Source organism: Oryzias melastigma, unplaced genomic scaffold (genome assembly GCF_002922805.2).
Source record: "Oryzias melastigma strain HK-1 unplaced genomic scaffold, ASM292280v2 sc00288, whole genome shotgun sequence".
NCBI classification, from domain to species: Eukaryota; Metazoa; Chordata; class Actinopteri; order Beloniformes; family Adrianichthyidae; genus Oryzias; species Oryzias melastigma.
This window is the reverse complement of record NW_023416906.1, coordinates 267,240-283,633: the sequence shown is the minus strand read 5'-3', so window position 1 is coordinate 283,633 and position 16,394 is coordinate 267,240. Positions and strand designations below refer to the sequence as shown.

The 16,394-nt window shown below is 36.8% G+C and overlaps 1 protein-coding gene across 1 annotated transcript in view; it reads left to right on the top strand.

The window, feature by feature from the left end:
• Positions 1 to 2,270: 2,270 nt before the first annotated feature.
• Positions 2,271 to 16,394, top strand: part of slc13a4 (solute carrier family 13 member 4) — a gene marked incomplete in the record, with an annotated part of 44,129 nt that continues 30,005 nt past the window's right edge. Inside the window, 2 exon segments of the mRNA XM_024265145.2 lie at positions 2,271 to 2,732; positions 14,769 to 14,897. Of these exon segments, the coding sequence (XP_024120913.1) occupies positions 2,610 to 2,732; positions 14,769 to 14,897 (252 nt within the window).

The window sequence follows — 16,394 nt, the reverse complement described above, 5'->3', positions numbered from 1 at the left end:
CCAAAGATTATTCATTAAAAAGGAGGAAAAATACAATCTTAGGGGAAAAAAAATCAATGTTTCCAGCATAAAGCACGAACAAATAATAAAAGGTTCTGTGTTTCAATATGTGGAGTGAAACTGTGGAACAGAACCAGTAAATGCTTGAAACAATGTCCAAACATAAAAGTTTAAGTATAAGTACAGAACTTTGATTATTGACAAATATGTACAAATACAAAACAAAAAATTTGCGTTTGTAAATATGTGTGACTATAAAATGTGTTTGTGGAATAACGACTTGTATGTGTTTACATGTATATTTGTAATATGATGTACTCTTAGCTATGGCACTGAACTTTAACTTTGGGAGTACTGGGCTTAGAAATATATTGATATAATGTACAGGGGTGAGAATTTATAAGATTTTAATTTTCTTCTTCTCACTCCCTTTCAGACTTTTGCTGCTTCTATGATTTTCTTATTTGTTATTCTACTTACTTTTCTTCAATGTCTGAAATAAATGCTTTGAACTGAACTGAACTGAATTCTATGAACATATTTTAGGATATTTTACTCATGGAATATTTAACCCCTTAATGCCTAATGTCACAAACATATGTTATTGATAATTATTTAATTTTATTATTATAGGTATTTTGCCATTCAACCTCCTGGCATATTAAGTCATTGTTGTTACTTTACTTGTGCTCTTACAAACGAATTTGCACGAGGTATCATTGATGCAAGCAGCCTACAAATGCAGCCCAGGAAAGACGCAGCATCTGAGTTTGGTGATGCACTGAACTTTCCCCCATAGACCCTTTTCACATGATGTCACACAAAACGGCGATTGTGCAGAATGACTTCCAGTTATTTATTTTATCTATAATTTAGAACGGCAAAGCTGACAGCTGAACGCTGTTTAAAGCTGTTTAACGTAAATAAAGACAAGTAATCTAACCAATTGTAACAGAATTGTGTACAATATTTATTTTCTAAATGTCCAAACTGGTTGAATAGTTTTCCCTCTTAGATCAGATGTCAGTATTCCTCCTGCAGAATGCTCCACAGCTGCTTCCCCAAAATCCTCTGGATGATATTAAACCAGTCGTGGATTATTTCTCTCTACAACCCGGTCATAGTTAGATGAAGGTTACAGGAATTTCACTGAATGCTGCTGGTTTGATTATCAAGGTCATTCAGATTTTCTTCTTCTTTCCTCAACAGAGATGAGACGTAGAGCTGCAGAAGATCTTTTTCTGATCAGTTAAAGTTGCTAACATTTTAATGTTGACAAAATAACTAAAAACAGAGCTAAAGGATGACAATTTCAACGTGCGAATAACAACAAACAAAATAGAAGCTGTTAGAATAGTATCTGTTCAAATGAAAGGTCAAAGTTTTCAATAAAACCTCAAATATTGGTGGATTATTTAGATGTGTATTTAGATTTGTGAACGATCTAAGACAGAAAAGAGAATACACTTCAGCAGGACATTCATGAAATAAATATTGTACATTTTTCTATTGAAATAGGTAAGGTTACCTTTAACTATTTAAGTAAAATTGTGTCAAACAGCGTTCAGCTGTCAGCTTTGCTGTCCTAAACCCGAAAACTTGAAGTCACTATTTGCATTTTCGGCCGTGTCGTCATTTTATCTGACGACACTGTGAAACAGGTCTATTTTCATCATGTTGTGATCTAATCGGTGTATCATTCGAACATTGAACCATTTTTTGTTTTTTTGTTTTGGATTTTGTTTTGAAAAACGAAAAAAGCGGTTAGTTTTTTGTTTTTTTTCATTTCCGATTTTAAGTTGAAAAACGATTGAACGAATGATACTGGATCTGTAATCATAATTTTATTTTTGATCAACTGTACTTTCCTTTTTCCCCCTTCAATTCTCTTTGTGTTCTTCCAGTGCAATGTATGGATATTAACTTTTGTTAATAAAGTTCAGGAAAAAAAACACCTAAATTCTGCCATAGGATTTGGACACAAGCATTATATGATATTTTGTTGAAGTAGTCTATAAAAATAAATAAATAGATGAATAAATATGAAAAAACGGAAAAAAGTAAGAAGATAAAAATATTTGATTCAAAGGAAACATTTTTAAGGTACTTCTACGGTCACATAAAAACTTGATAATGTTTAATAAATGTTTTATTTATTTAGTGAGGTCATCAAATAAAACTTTATTCCTCATAAACCCGTTAAGCTTTGCACTGTTACACGAATGTAATACATGAAAGCAGTATTTGCGTGATTTGATCAGAACTTTATGATTCCAGCAGGAAGAGTTTAGTTGAGGGACCAGCCCGCGTGCGAAAGTTTTCTCGCTTCCTGATTGGTGGAAAGGCGGCTGTGAGGGAGGGGCAAAGTTTGGGCTAATTAGCATGAATCAGCAGCCTCATAAATGCCCCGGCAGCTTCACCTGGGGCCCCGGTGAGTTTCAGACCCCCAGAGGGAGCGGCGGTTCTTCGGGCTCCGGGTGGGAACAGAACTTCTTCAACCAAGTCCCGCCACTCTCCGCGCGCGCGCTCGGCCTTCAACCCTCTCCCTCCTCCTCGGTCCAGTCGCTCCTCCGAGTTTTCGTCTGCTCTCTCAGAACTCCCGGTCACTCATGAGGCTGGAGGCCGCTGCCAGGATGGACCTGTTCCGGAAGCTGTGGAGGGCGCGGAAGCTGATCCTGGTGGTGTTAATCCCGCTGTCCCTGCTGCCGCTGCCGCTCATCCACCCCACCAGCGTGAGTCCAGAACCGCCTCACCCACCACCAGGTTTCACAGATGACCACCTAGTCTGCGCGTGCGCGTGTGACTCAAAGGCTTAGTGTCCTCTCCGGATGGATGCTCAGCAGCTGAGTGTGGAGATGTCTCCACATGCTGATGAGATCAGTGACAGACCTGATGAGAGCAGAAGCTGCTGCTTCATCTGAAAGTGGTTCAGAAATGGGTCTCGGCACGTGCTGTTTTAATCAGTTTAAAAAAGTCTATTAACTGAATCTGGGGGTTGATTTTGACTTGATTCAGACCTGCTTGATCTTCAGAGCTTCAGTTAAAAATCATTTTGTAGTTTCTGTTCATGTTTTGAGACCAAGTTGAGTGAAAGTAACTCTACACTTTCAGTGGTGGACTGAACAGTTTAAGAGAACATGTATAAGTCATCAAAAAACTGCATCAGTGTCAATAATCCACATTTTTTTGTAAGTATTAAAAAAAAATCATATTTAAAGGTTAAAGAATTTTATTTTATCGACATTATTTTTACTGGGGGGACAATTAATTTATTGAATGCTTTAATTTTTTGCTTACTTTCCTGTAGGAATGAATGAAATTATTCTGTCTCAATTGTTCAGGTTTTATTAAAATGAAGTCAAAAATCACAAATGATGGAACAAAACAGCACCCTATGGAGTGGCATCAATAAAAAAAAATAGAAAAAGTTTCATTACCTACTAAAATGCGAGTGTGAATGCTTTTAGCTGAAAGTAGTCACTGAGAATGCTGAAGCTTTTTGATGTAAATGGGGGCGCAATTTACTTTAATTGCTGAAGGGTTTTGCTAAAGATGCAAAACCTATTTGCTAAAAGACTGGAAATTACTATGAAAGAGCGCTGAAGTTGACCTAAATTTCTGAAAACTTTGTAGTGAAATTACTTAAAAATCTGAGTTTTTTCTGGAAAAAGTAACAATTTCCATATATTTTAAGGATGTAACAATTTATTTCAATTACCTTAATTCATATCATGATTAGTGGCTGCTGATCTGATTCATAGTCTGTATTGATCCGATTCACTGACCTAAAATGTGTGTGACTCGGAGATAAATACTGAACAGTGCAGGTGAAGTTTTACAGATTCCTTGCATTATGTTTACAAACAAGTTAATAAGAATTAATAGCAAGTCCTACAAAGTTCAGCTCACTGTTGTTTTTCCACATCAGAATAATCCATTATTAGATCGTTCTACCTCACTGTTTGGTCACATGACTTTGCTAAATTCAAAGAGTTTCCACACATTGGACTGGAATGATGGTTGATCAGTTTTTGCTGCATCATGTGTGGTGTTGATGGTACTATTTTTATGTCATATATACATTTTGGGTTTTTTTTTTTTGTTTGATGAAAAATCTAACAACGTAATCTGTTTCTAATGTCAAAGATTGAGGAAAATCTATCTAATTAGATCTACTTAACTATACATGTTCTTAGATCACACATGTCAAGGCCCAGGGGCCGGATCCGGCCCTCCAGATCATTTTATTTTATTGTTATTAATGACCCGATGTTATCTTGTGCTTATTTCTAACTTGTATAATTTTGACAAAATATATTTTTATGGGGAGTAAAATATTGAAATTTATTCAAGCTTTAAGTTGATTTATTTTGCCTTTTTATTAATTATATTAAAACGTTACGATTTTAAAGTTAAAAAAAACTTGGCATTCTGGTAGCTTTTTGGACCATTTTGGCATTTGCTACAATTTTTTTTAGGCTATTTTTCGAGTTTAGCTCATATTTAAGCTACATGCTAGCTGTTTTGGCTATTTTAGGCTTTTTTCAGTTTTTTATGATATTTTGAAGTTTAGCAATTTTTTCAACTACATGCTAGCTGCTTTGGCTAACCAATTTTTTTTGTTTGTTTTTTTAGGCTAGTTTGGCTTTTAGCTAGCTATCAGCTTCAGCATTTTTTGCTATCAGCTTCAACGTTTTTAGTTATCAATTTCAGCATCTTGTGCTATCAGCACTAGCATTTTCATTGGCCAAATTCAGCTTACAGCATTCACACTAGCATTATCACAGGTAATGTTATATATCTAGTTCATAAGTATGTTATGAAATTACAGTTTTAAAGTTTTAAAACTGTAATTTCAGAGTGTTCAATAAATGTTTATCCTGTTCGGCCCTCAACCTAAGGTGTGTTTTGGATTTTGGCCCCTTGTGCTATTGACACCCATGCCTTATTCATTTATTATTCTTCATTTTCTTTCTTCGTATTTCTGTTTAGAGTTTCATAACTCTATTGAAGGTAACCTTCACGTAAAAGGTGCAACAGTCCATGGATATTGTTCAGAAAATCCCGTTGGTCGTAACATTTCGCTTTAGGGAACCCTGAGTTTGAATGTAGTGACAGGAGGCCTTAGGGTTCTAAATCTTTCTTAATTTCAGACGCCAAAACACCGCTTAATCAGAGATTTGGAAAGATTGAAATGAAAGTTAAGGCATGTAAATCCACATTCACTAATGATTATTTTACCAGAGCCATATTTCATTATGAAAAAAACCTTCCTATTCTGTTTAACCCTTTAACACCGCAGCTCCAGTGTTTATGTTCTTTGATTTACAGTAACTTTTCAATCATCAACATGATCATTCTAGTAGATTCTGAAGGAGAAAAGCGGCTCATCGATGAGCCGCTTTTCTCCTTCAGAATCTACTGGAATGATCATGTTAACGGTTGGAAACTTGCAGTATGTTAAAGAGGAGGAGGAGCTTGTGAAGGAACAAAGGAGCAGAATCCTCGCCGAAATAACCAGAAAGTCACTCCAAGCAATTAGGTTATATAATCAAGCTGCCTCCACGCTGGATTTCTGGCCCCACGTGGCGTGGTTACGACAGCATGGACCTCAGACTGCGTCAGGATTGTGTCGGCGTGTTTTTGAGAGGTCCAGCTGCACCGGAGCAGAACATCTGCTTGATGCAGTCAGAGGTCAGAGAACATGAGGCAGTGCTGAGCTTCTTCTGGAGTGACACGCGGTATGTGGATCACAGCTCGCTCGTTCATCTCTGGGACATGAAGAAGTTTACGGAGTTTGACTCTGATGTGACTCTAGTTGGATGCAAAAGGTCAATTTAGGTAACCTCTGCTTTTATTGAACAGGTTTAGGGTCGTTTTTAACAAATATGTTCTTTAAAGCTCCACTCCATCCATCTTTTAAACTATTTTTAAAATATGCCCAGTGGTTTTAAAAGTGATTCTCCTGCTCCTTTCCGGACGTTTTTCAGCACATAAAAACTCAATCACACTTCAGTGATTTCAGAAAACTTGGCATCAAAATATTTAGCTCGTTCAGGACATTACTGCTTGTACTTTTGGTATTTATAAACTATATAGTTTTCGAAATATTGAGCAAAATATGCCCCATAGGAAAGGAACGAGTATCTTTAAATGTAGTGTTTTTAAGTAGATAGCAACAAGCCTTTAAATATATTCATAAGCTATGTTTTTTTTTTTTTTTCTTATGTCTCTTAAAGTAATTCCCCTCCTCCAAAAATGACATTGAGCTGTTATATAAGCATTATGCTAGCTCATTTGGGTATCTACTGGGTTTTTATTCTAATTTTGAGTTTAGCTGATATTTTAGCAACGTGCAAACATTTTGGACTAATTTGTTTTCTATTGGGATTTTTAGGGTAATTTAGAGTTTAGCTTCTATTTTAGCAACGTGCTAACGTTTTGGACTAGTTTGTTTTCTACTGTGATTTTTAGGATAATTTAGAGTTTAGCTTATTTTTTAGCAACAGGCTGACGTTTTTGACTAATTTAGTTCACTGAGGAATTTTAGGCTATTTTGGAGTTTAACTAGTATTTAAGCAACAAGCTAACTTTTGGGGGGGTTATTTGGCATCCACGAAGGTTTTTGGGGCTAATTTGGAGTTGAGCTCATATTTAAGCGACACACTAAATATTTTTTTCAAAATTTGCAAGTACTAGGACATTTTTAAGCAATTTTACTATAATTTTTTCAGAAATTTAGGTGGATTTTAGCACTCTTTCAGAGTTCTTTGACAAAATTTCTTGTCTCTTAGCAAAGTTAACACTTTGCAAATTGTTTTTGCCTTTTCAGAAAATCCCTTCAGTAATTAAAGTCAATTGCGTCACAATTTTCAGCAAAAAGTTTCAAGAAAGACATAGAAATGCAAGTTAATCCTAATTTTCTTTATATGTCCTCCATCGTCAGACAATTGCCTCAAAAGATGTTTAAAGTCCCTCCAATGAAAATCATGTTTTTTGACTTTTTTAACATGTGTGTGTGTGTGTGGCTTTTTTTTCTGAAAGAGAAAAAAATATATAAACATAATTCTGCACACAGCTAAGAGTGCTTAAAAGCTGCTTCTTATATCAGGAGAGAGTGGAGTAGTTCTGGTTCTGGAGATTTGGCCAACTGGATCAAGTAAATTGAGGTTACGGTTAACACAAGTAATTAAGTAAGGCATGGATGGCTGGAAAACGAGTAGTTCTTAATGGTCAAGATTGGACATAAAAACTGCTTGTGTAGAATCACCATCTGTAAATATTGAACCAAGATTTCAAGTGATGGAACTTTAAGGAGAAACTTGAAAACTAACAATAAGAACTGCTTGTACATTTGTATAGGATTAATATCATGATAATAGCATAAGAGCTCATTAGACCATTTGTAATGTCTCAAATAAAGCGTTTGTCAATATGTTCAGTTTCCATAGAAACAGATTACCTGTCATCATTGGTTCTTGGTTTTTGTCTTTGAGGTTTTGAAAACGGAGAAGAAGTAAGAACAAAGTCTACTTTTATCCATTTGATTGATTTTTGTCTTCAAACTTAAAAAGCTGGGGTTAAGCCGACCCCAATGATCTCCAGCTGGAGTTGCATAAGTCCTGTATGTCCCAATCCCAGGTCAGCAGGTTGGCCTTCTTGGACAGCCGACAGACCCGTTGCACTAACCGGAGAAGTGGGGGGTTATTTTACACTTCACTACATACAATCTGATAGATTTAAGCACTTCCTGTTCTGAATGGGCTGTAACAAAGACTGATTAGAGAGCCAGATGACATGATGCACATGAAGAAGCCAGGTCAGTTCTAAGACCTCCTATCTCATCATTACATCTTTATGCATCACAAGAAGGTCGAAATGAAAGCAAACACACTTTTTTCACCATTTCAACACAGGTTCTTAAAGAATACATCTCTCTTTTATCAACATTGTAAAAGAATTTCAAACGTTGAGGTACACAAAGACATTTATCAGCTGGTTGACTTCTTTAACACAAATGTAAGGCTCGAGTTTTGACTGGATTCAAGGCAAGACATTAAAGCTTTGGTTATTTTCAGATATTAAAAGGCACTATAGATAACATTCATTTTTCTGGAGCTTAAGGACTTCAAAATGCTTCACAAGGCTGAAATTTAAACTAAAAAAAAGAAACTGTAAAAGGTTTTTGATGTTTTGGTTTGTGGATTTTTGATTTCTAAAACTTGATGTTTCTCTATTTTTTTTTCCATTTTTACTTTAAATGTTTTTAATGTTTTACACTGATGTATCTGTTTATGGGATTTCACCCTCAGGGCTTCTATAGTTAACCATTTAGCACAAGTAATGTCGAAGTGAAAAACTGGCTCTTTGAGTCGCCAAAATTCTTCTACCGTTCACACGATCCCGTGAATCAGCTGATTCTCACGTGGAGAAAGGTTGTTGTTTGATTTTAGTTCTTCTTGCTTTGCTCCAATATGCAAAATATGATAAATGTAGAACACTCAGAAATATACAGTCATTGAGAACAGCACAAAGATGGTTTTCTCTGCGGCAATGTCAGTTTATAAATGTGGATTACGCAAACACTTCACAACTGCACAGCGTTCCATATCAGCACAAGCCCCATTTAACTCCGCTTCATAAACAGCTGGAATTACATCGTTTGAAAAGTTATGGTAGACGAAAGAATGTAGCTTAACACTGGAGCTAAAGCTCCGGTGTTAAAGAATATTTAGACTTTTTTTTTATTTTTTATTTCATTTCATTTGCTCCACCTGTCGCCAGCATCTGTCGCACGCGAACAGACCCAAACTGAACAAGTCAGATGTACATTCTAATAAAATATCAAAAATACTAGTAATTCTTGTTTGAGGTTGTTACAGCCCACACACATCCAGGAATGAGGCTTCTGGAGTCGCAGAGATGGTGTTTTTGTTTTTCCTTCTCACAGACGGCGTACTGGTGTGACCAGGATTTTTATTTATTTATTTTTAGGCGCACCATTGAAAAATCCATTTGCGACCAAATTTGTCGCTCTCTGGAGCCCTGGCCAAACTAAGAAGGATTCATTTTTTTGTGGCATTACATCAGGATTTGTATTAAACAACTAAAGTTTTTCTTCAGTCACTTGCTGTCAAATTAAAGGGGTTTTCTGAAATTTCTTTTGTAAAATAAAAAAAAATTATGTTTCAAAACCAGAGGAAACGGTGATCAAAAATTGAGGTTTGAACTGAATCTTTGGAAAAGCAAATCATTGCATCCATAGTTCTAAGCAGGAAGGAGAAAACAGCTGTAAATACTCGATCTACTTTTCCTTATCCTGGTCCAATACATGACTATTAATGATATTTTGTTGTTGTTATATTTTTTTGTTTGTTGTTATACACTGTAATATTTAAGACCCACTGTGATGAAAGTCATCTTTTTGATGTTTTCTAATAATGTAGGATATAAAGAAAATGTAATTTTTCAATTAAAGTTTTTGTGAATCAGGTTAGCTTATTAATTGTGCGCCATTTTTGTTGCACTGGTAATGTATTGAGAAATGAAGGTAGGCTGACTCTGAGCCAACTGTCCCGCTCACAACTCAGAGGTGAATTTCTGATGAAATCCTGCCGCTCTACAGAAACTATGTCCTTTCCTTGTAGCAGTTGGAACAATGTGTATCCATAGTTGCTACTAATTTGATTTTGCATGTGGAAAAATACACCTCGAGAATCTAAACGGTTGATTAATTGATTGTGCATTATCTAACAGATTTCTAAAGACTTTTAAAGTTTCTTGGTGTTCATTTCCTAAACTGTTTTAAAGATAACAGTCAAGTGATGATCAAATCAATAGATTAGTGCTCTGTCAGCTAAAAAAGTCTGGCTTTCAGAAATAATTACCCAACTGTCCTTCAAAAAAGTTTCAAAGATCCTGGAACCAGCCCTGCTCCAGATTGTCAACTTGTCGTTAACATCTGGTGTTTTCCCAGAACCACTGAAAACAGCTGTAATCAAACCTCTCCTAAAAAAGGACAGTCTAGACAAAACTCAAATGAACAACTACAGACCGATATCAAACCTGCCATTTTTAAGTAAGATCATTGAAAAAGCTGTTTTCCATCAGTTAAATGAATTCCTAATAAATAACAACCGCTATGATGTCTTCCAGTCCGGCTTCAGACAGAACCACAGCACTGAAACGGCTCTGACCAAAGTGACTAATGACATACGTTTGAATACAGACAGTGGAAATATGTCAGTGCTAGTTTTACTGGATCTCAGTGCTGCGTTTGATACAGTCGACCACGCAATACTACTCAGACGACTGGAAAACTGGGTGGGTCTCACTGGGCCAGTACTAAACTGGTTCAAAACGTACTTAGAAAACAGGAAATATTTTGTGTCAATTGGTAACTTCACCTCTGAGCCAACAGAAATTACATGTGGAGTGCCCCAAGGCTCCATCCTGGGACCACTTCTATTTAACATCTACATGCTCCCACTGGCCCAGGTTATTAAGAACAACAACATTAGTTACCATAGCTATGCAGATGACACACAGATATATATTAGACTGACACCAGGAGACCGAGGCCCTGTACAGGCTCTTGGTAAATGCATTGAGGACATTAATGACTGGATGTGTCACAACTTACTTCAATTAAACAAAAACAAAACTGAGGTTATTGTCTTTGGGGCTAAAGAAAAAAGGTTAGACGTCACTACAGAGCTTCAATCTATTCAACTAAAAACTACCAACCAGGCCAGAAACTTGGGTGTAGTGATAGACACAGACCTAAATTTTGATAAACACATTAAGGCAGTCACTAAATCAGCCTATTATCATCTCAAAAATATCTCAAGGATTAAAGATCTGATGTCTAAGCAGGACCTGGAGAAACTAGTGCATGCTTTCATCTTTAGTCGACTTGATTACTGTAACAGTGTTTTTACAGGACTACCAAAAAAATCCATCAGGAAACTGCAGCTTATTCAGAACTCTGCTGCTCGGGTTCTCACAAGGACCAAGAAAGTAGACCACATCAGTCCAGTTCTGAGGTCTTTACACTGGTTACCTGTCTGTCAGAGGATAGACTTTAAAGTTCTGTTACTGGTTTATAAAGCTTTGAATGGTTTAGCACCAAAATACATGACTGACCTCCTGACCCAGTATGTACCAGCCAGACCTCTCCGGTCATCAGGATCCGGTCTTTTATCAGTTCCTAGAGTCAGAACTAAACATGGAGAAGCTGCATTCAGCTTCTATGCTCCACATATCTGGAACAGACTTCCAGAAAACATTAGATCTGCTAAAACACTCTTCAGATACTCATGCTCTAAAACCTTGTAACGTCCTATTGCGATCATCTTTTGTAAAATCCTTCCCAGTGGTCTTTTAGTCATGATTATGGTGTTTTTAGCCGAAATCAAAAGCTTATCTTGTGTTCTAGGACATATTTCCTGAGGAGTGGCAGGAGTTTATCAAATGAGTTGTGGGCGTGGCCATTGACAAGGAGCGACCCTGCCCCAAATTTCCCATCACCCATCTGTCTACACTCACCAGCTAGCTCACAGCTTCTCATAGCTCCAACATAATATTCACGGTGCAACAAAAATGCTGATCAACATCAGAGCTTTCTTTCTGTACAGATTTGATCCAGATTCCAGCTCCAATGAGGAGACCAAAGCCCTTCATGGATCTATTTGTCTGCAAGAGAATGCATCAGAATAGAGCAGGGAGCTTCTGGCCCACCAAGCATATTTTCTACGTCACGAAATGAATTATTTTCAAATAGCATTTTTTTTTCCTGTCCCTGGTTTTCAATTTGACTAAAAAAATACATAAAAATGCAATTCTTAACCTAATTTTCTGGACATATGTCTTCCATAGTCAGAAAAATGCTACAAGAACCATTTTCCTTATCTTTAAATGACTAAAATCTTAACATTCTGTTTCAGTAACATAAATGGAACTCAAGTGGGATTGTGTTATTCCTCACTTTATAATCCTCCTTTCTTACCTGAGTGTGTTTAAATAAAGACCACATATCCATTGTGGACTTTGATGTCTGTTAACTTAATTTCATCAGCATATCTTGTGACTTTATTTCTTGACTATCTTTTTTTAAAGACCTTTCCTCTGATAGTTCAGTTCTGTTCAGAAATCCTTTTGAAATGCTGGTGTGAACCCCTCAGACTAGAGCTGACCTTCTGTGACACGTCTGTGTTTAAAGTCTGATTATCAGAAAAGCTGCATATCTGCAACCGACCAGAACAAGCCATTCTAACGCTGATGAGACTTCAGATCTTTGACAGAGTTGCATCAACTGCATCCTTTGATAAGCTGCAGTCAATGATCAGAGAGTCTCTTCATCATCGGTTTCCTCCAGAAACTCAGCTGTCGAACATGTCACCTGTCTGATAGCAAGCCATTTTAACTTTTTTATTTTTACACATTAAAATGTCAAGGAAAGCCTCTTTGCATTGACAGTTGGTGTTTCTGCAGCTGGTGTCCAGTCACTGCTGACCCCCACATGCAGGTTTACATCTATAATGTTGTGTTACATAGCAGATTGAGGCTCATTATGACGTCTTTCATTGAATAAGAAAGGTAAAGTTCTGTTGACTTCAATTTTAAGATTTCCTGCTGCCTGTTGAGGTGTTAAATAAAGACGTGATGTGGATGTACCTGCAGACAGACGGCAGGATTCCTGCAGGATCTGTTTTTTTTTACCTGATCCACCTTCACTTTGTCCTTTCAAGACAACAGCACAGAAAGCTAAACTATAAGAAGCTTGTTCATGTAGAGCGCGTGTCAAAGTCAAGGCCCGGGGGCCGGATCCGGCCCTTCAGGTAATTCTATCCGGCCCTCCAGATCACTTTATTTTATTGTTATTAGTGACCCGATGTTATCTTGCAATCATTTCTAGCTTGTGTAATTTTAACAAAATATATTTTTAATGGGAGTAAAATATTGAAAATTATTTAAGGATTAAGTTGATTTATTCTGGAATAATATTCCTGCCTTTTTATTATTCATAATTATGATAAAAGTTACCATTTTAAAAAATAGCATTCTGATAGTTTTTTGGACTATTTTGCGATTTACTAAGATTTTTAGGCTATTTTGGAGTTAAGCTATTATTTCTTCTTCATGCTAGCTGTTTTGGCTAATTTAGGCATTTTTTTTCAGTTTTTCTTTTTTAGGCTATTTTAAGGTTTGGCTATTTTTTTCAGGTATATTCTAGATATTTTTTTGTTAGTTTTTTAGGCTAATTTCACATTTAACTAACATTTTTAGCTCGCTATCATCTTCAGCGATTTCTGCTATCAATTTTAGCATCTTCAGCCGCCAAATTCAGCTTACAGCATTCACACTAGCATTATCACAGTTAATGCTATATATCTGGTTCATAATTATGTTAAAAAGTTACAGTTTTTAAGTTTTAAAAATGTAGTTTTAGAGTGTTCAATAAATGTTTATCCTGTTCGGCCTGCGATCTAAGGTGTGTTTGGATTTTGGCCTCTTGTGTGATTCAGTTTGACACCCTGATGTAGAGCGTGCGGTCTTCCAGCATGAACTTTGTAGCTTTACTGCATTGAAAAAAAGTTTTTAAAATCCATGGCCCGTTTCTATTTTCTCTGTTTTCCAGTGGCTGCGTTTCAGTCTACTAACTGCTGTACACCGTTTAGTGTGCTGTGACAGCTGGCTGTTTAGCTTCACTGCAGCAGTACTATGGCTTGCTATTTTATAATCATTTTGTGGATTTTCTTTTATGTATTTTGCAGACTAATTGAAGACAATATTGTTTCTTCTTAGTAGCTAATCATTTTTTAATCAATTTAACTAGGTGAAGAATAGACTTTCACCAATTAAGAGGTCAGTCTTTGTTTTAATGCTGGTTGTTTAACATTTTAGTATTTTTTTATAGAATATTTGTGTCTATAGTAGGCTTGAAGTCTATACATTTTTTTCAGTAAATTCATCTTTGTTTGGAAGAAAAATATTCAGTTTATTGAGCTATACAAGTGTCTTAAAAACATTTTAGTATCAGTAAGGTATGAAACATGTATTGAGCGGCTAATGGCTAAAATGTATAGTTGTATAAAGTTTTCTAAATCACATTCTTTACATTTAAAAGTCTAATACATTCCAGCTGATAGAACTGCACATTTTCCGTGCATTGTTTGGTTGTTGCTCCTCATGTTTGGACGAACTTCATTTCTGCCCGTGAAACCACACATTTGTCGTCAGCAGAGATTTGCTGGAGCTGTGAGGGTTTCTTTGTTACTCTGAACAATCGCTGCAGAGTAATTTCTGCACTGTTGGAGTTCTGAGGTTTGAACACGCCCCGGCATGCGTTCAGCTTGAGCCCTGTGGCTAATTCTCCCGCCTCCGGGTTTATTAATTTGAGATTAACTGACCTGTTCTTCTTAGTGCTCCTCTTATGTAAAGGTGCTGTGAGCGTGTCACAACCTCTGTGTAATTCTGGCAGGTCGGGTACTTTAGGGCTTCTTATGGTTGGATTGTCACCTCTGAGTGGCTCATGAAAGACCTGCTAATTGAGGTCTTAGGAAATGTCACGAGATTGGTCTTGTTTCGGTGTTGGAGAGCCGTCACTAAGCCCTCTGGTGTTGCAACATGAGAAGCTGGTATGTCGGTTTTTATATAACCATCGCCTGATTAAAGCAGCGTCGGTCTGAACAGCACATGAACAGAGTGAAAATAAACACATGTGGTGTCCTGAACGGAGGTTGATGTTGGTGGTCTTTGCTTTGCAGGAAGCATGCTGTGCCTATGTCTTGATGGTGACGGCGGTCTACTGGGTGTCCGAGGCCGTTCCTCTGGGGGCAGCCGCTCTGGTTCCAGCCTTCCTCTACCCTCTCTTTGGCGTGCTGAAGTCCAGTGAGGTGAGTGCGTCTGAACGCCATTTCTAATCTTCACTGGCAAAAAAATAACCTGCTGAGCCGGTGAAGAACATATGGAAGCTGTAGTGATGCCGGGTTCACACCACACGCTGAAGCGCAGCAGAGCGCCGCGGAATGGAAGCCGCTTCCATTTGGCACCCTTGTTAATACCCATGGTGTAGTTTTCGTCTGGTGTGAACTACACCATGGGTTCATCAATTTTTTTTTTTTTTTTGAGCGATCTGCGTAAATCCTGGAAGGAAGTTACGCCAAACACACAAGAAAATGTGTCAATTTTCAAAATATAACCAATTTTTCACAATTTTTTTTTATTCAATTTTTGTTTTCTTTATTAAATAACAATATGTATAAATCAACATGTTTAAAAAAACTTCCACAATAAAATACCGTTATTGACAAATGCGGTCATATTTTTGTGTTTAAATAAACTGTAGAGATGAAAATACAGTATCCCCCTTCTTCGCGGGGTTAGGGACTGGAGACCTCAGCAAATCCACAAAGAAACAGAGATCCCCCAGTCTCCATCTCACCCCCCACAGGGGAATTACTGATCCATACTCCTTAGAAACACTTCTGATCATGATGCTTTGTAAGCATTTATTAAAGAACATTGGAGTATTGCTCAACATAAATCGTTTTTTCGTATTTACGCTGATTTAGAGTTTTATTTAGAGGAGGTATGGATCATGGGTGATCAGTGATTCGTGTGGATCACAAGCAAAGTTCGGCACACATGTGTACCACAGACATCCCCTGCTTTTCTTCCTGTTTTTTTTTTTCTTTTTTTTTTTTATATGATTTTTCCATTTTTTAAGACGAAATGTCTTAAGTTGCTTTGTTTATACGGGCATCCTGAGGGTTGGAATATCTGGAGCTCTAAGATGTCGTTAGTATTTTGCTTTTATAAATAGGCCTCAGGGAGCAAATATTGTTTGTTTAAAGCAGGGGTCACCAACCTTTTTGAAACTAAGAGCTACTTCATGGGTACTGAGTCATATGAAGGGCTACCAGTTTGAAATAACACATTTTGCTTAGTTATACAATATTAATAATGAATAATGATACTCCTCTATCTAAAGACACTGATTTCTCACCATAATTATCAAAAATGACAAGCAAAAAACAAATATCAATATTCAGCATTGTATTAATCCCAATAATTGTTACATTTTCAGATGATCACTCACATCACTACATTTAATAGGAAAAATGTCCCTTCTTCACTGTGTTGTTCCATGTTTATAAATGATGTATTGTTAAAGAAAAATCAACTTACACATTTAAAAAAAATCCTTTTGAAGTAATGACCAAATCAGCAGCATTTTTAACTAAAATAATGATTTTTGAACTGGAGTAGGTCAGAGGTCACCTAAACTAATCTAAAGTTCATGTATCGTGAACATGATGCGTCAAGGCGCATGCCTGAACGCTGGATCTCTGAGGAAATACGCACTTTGAGACGAGACTGCAGAAAAGCTG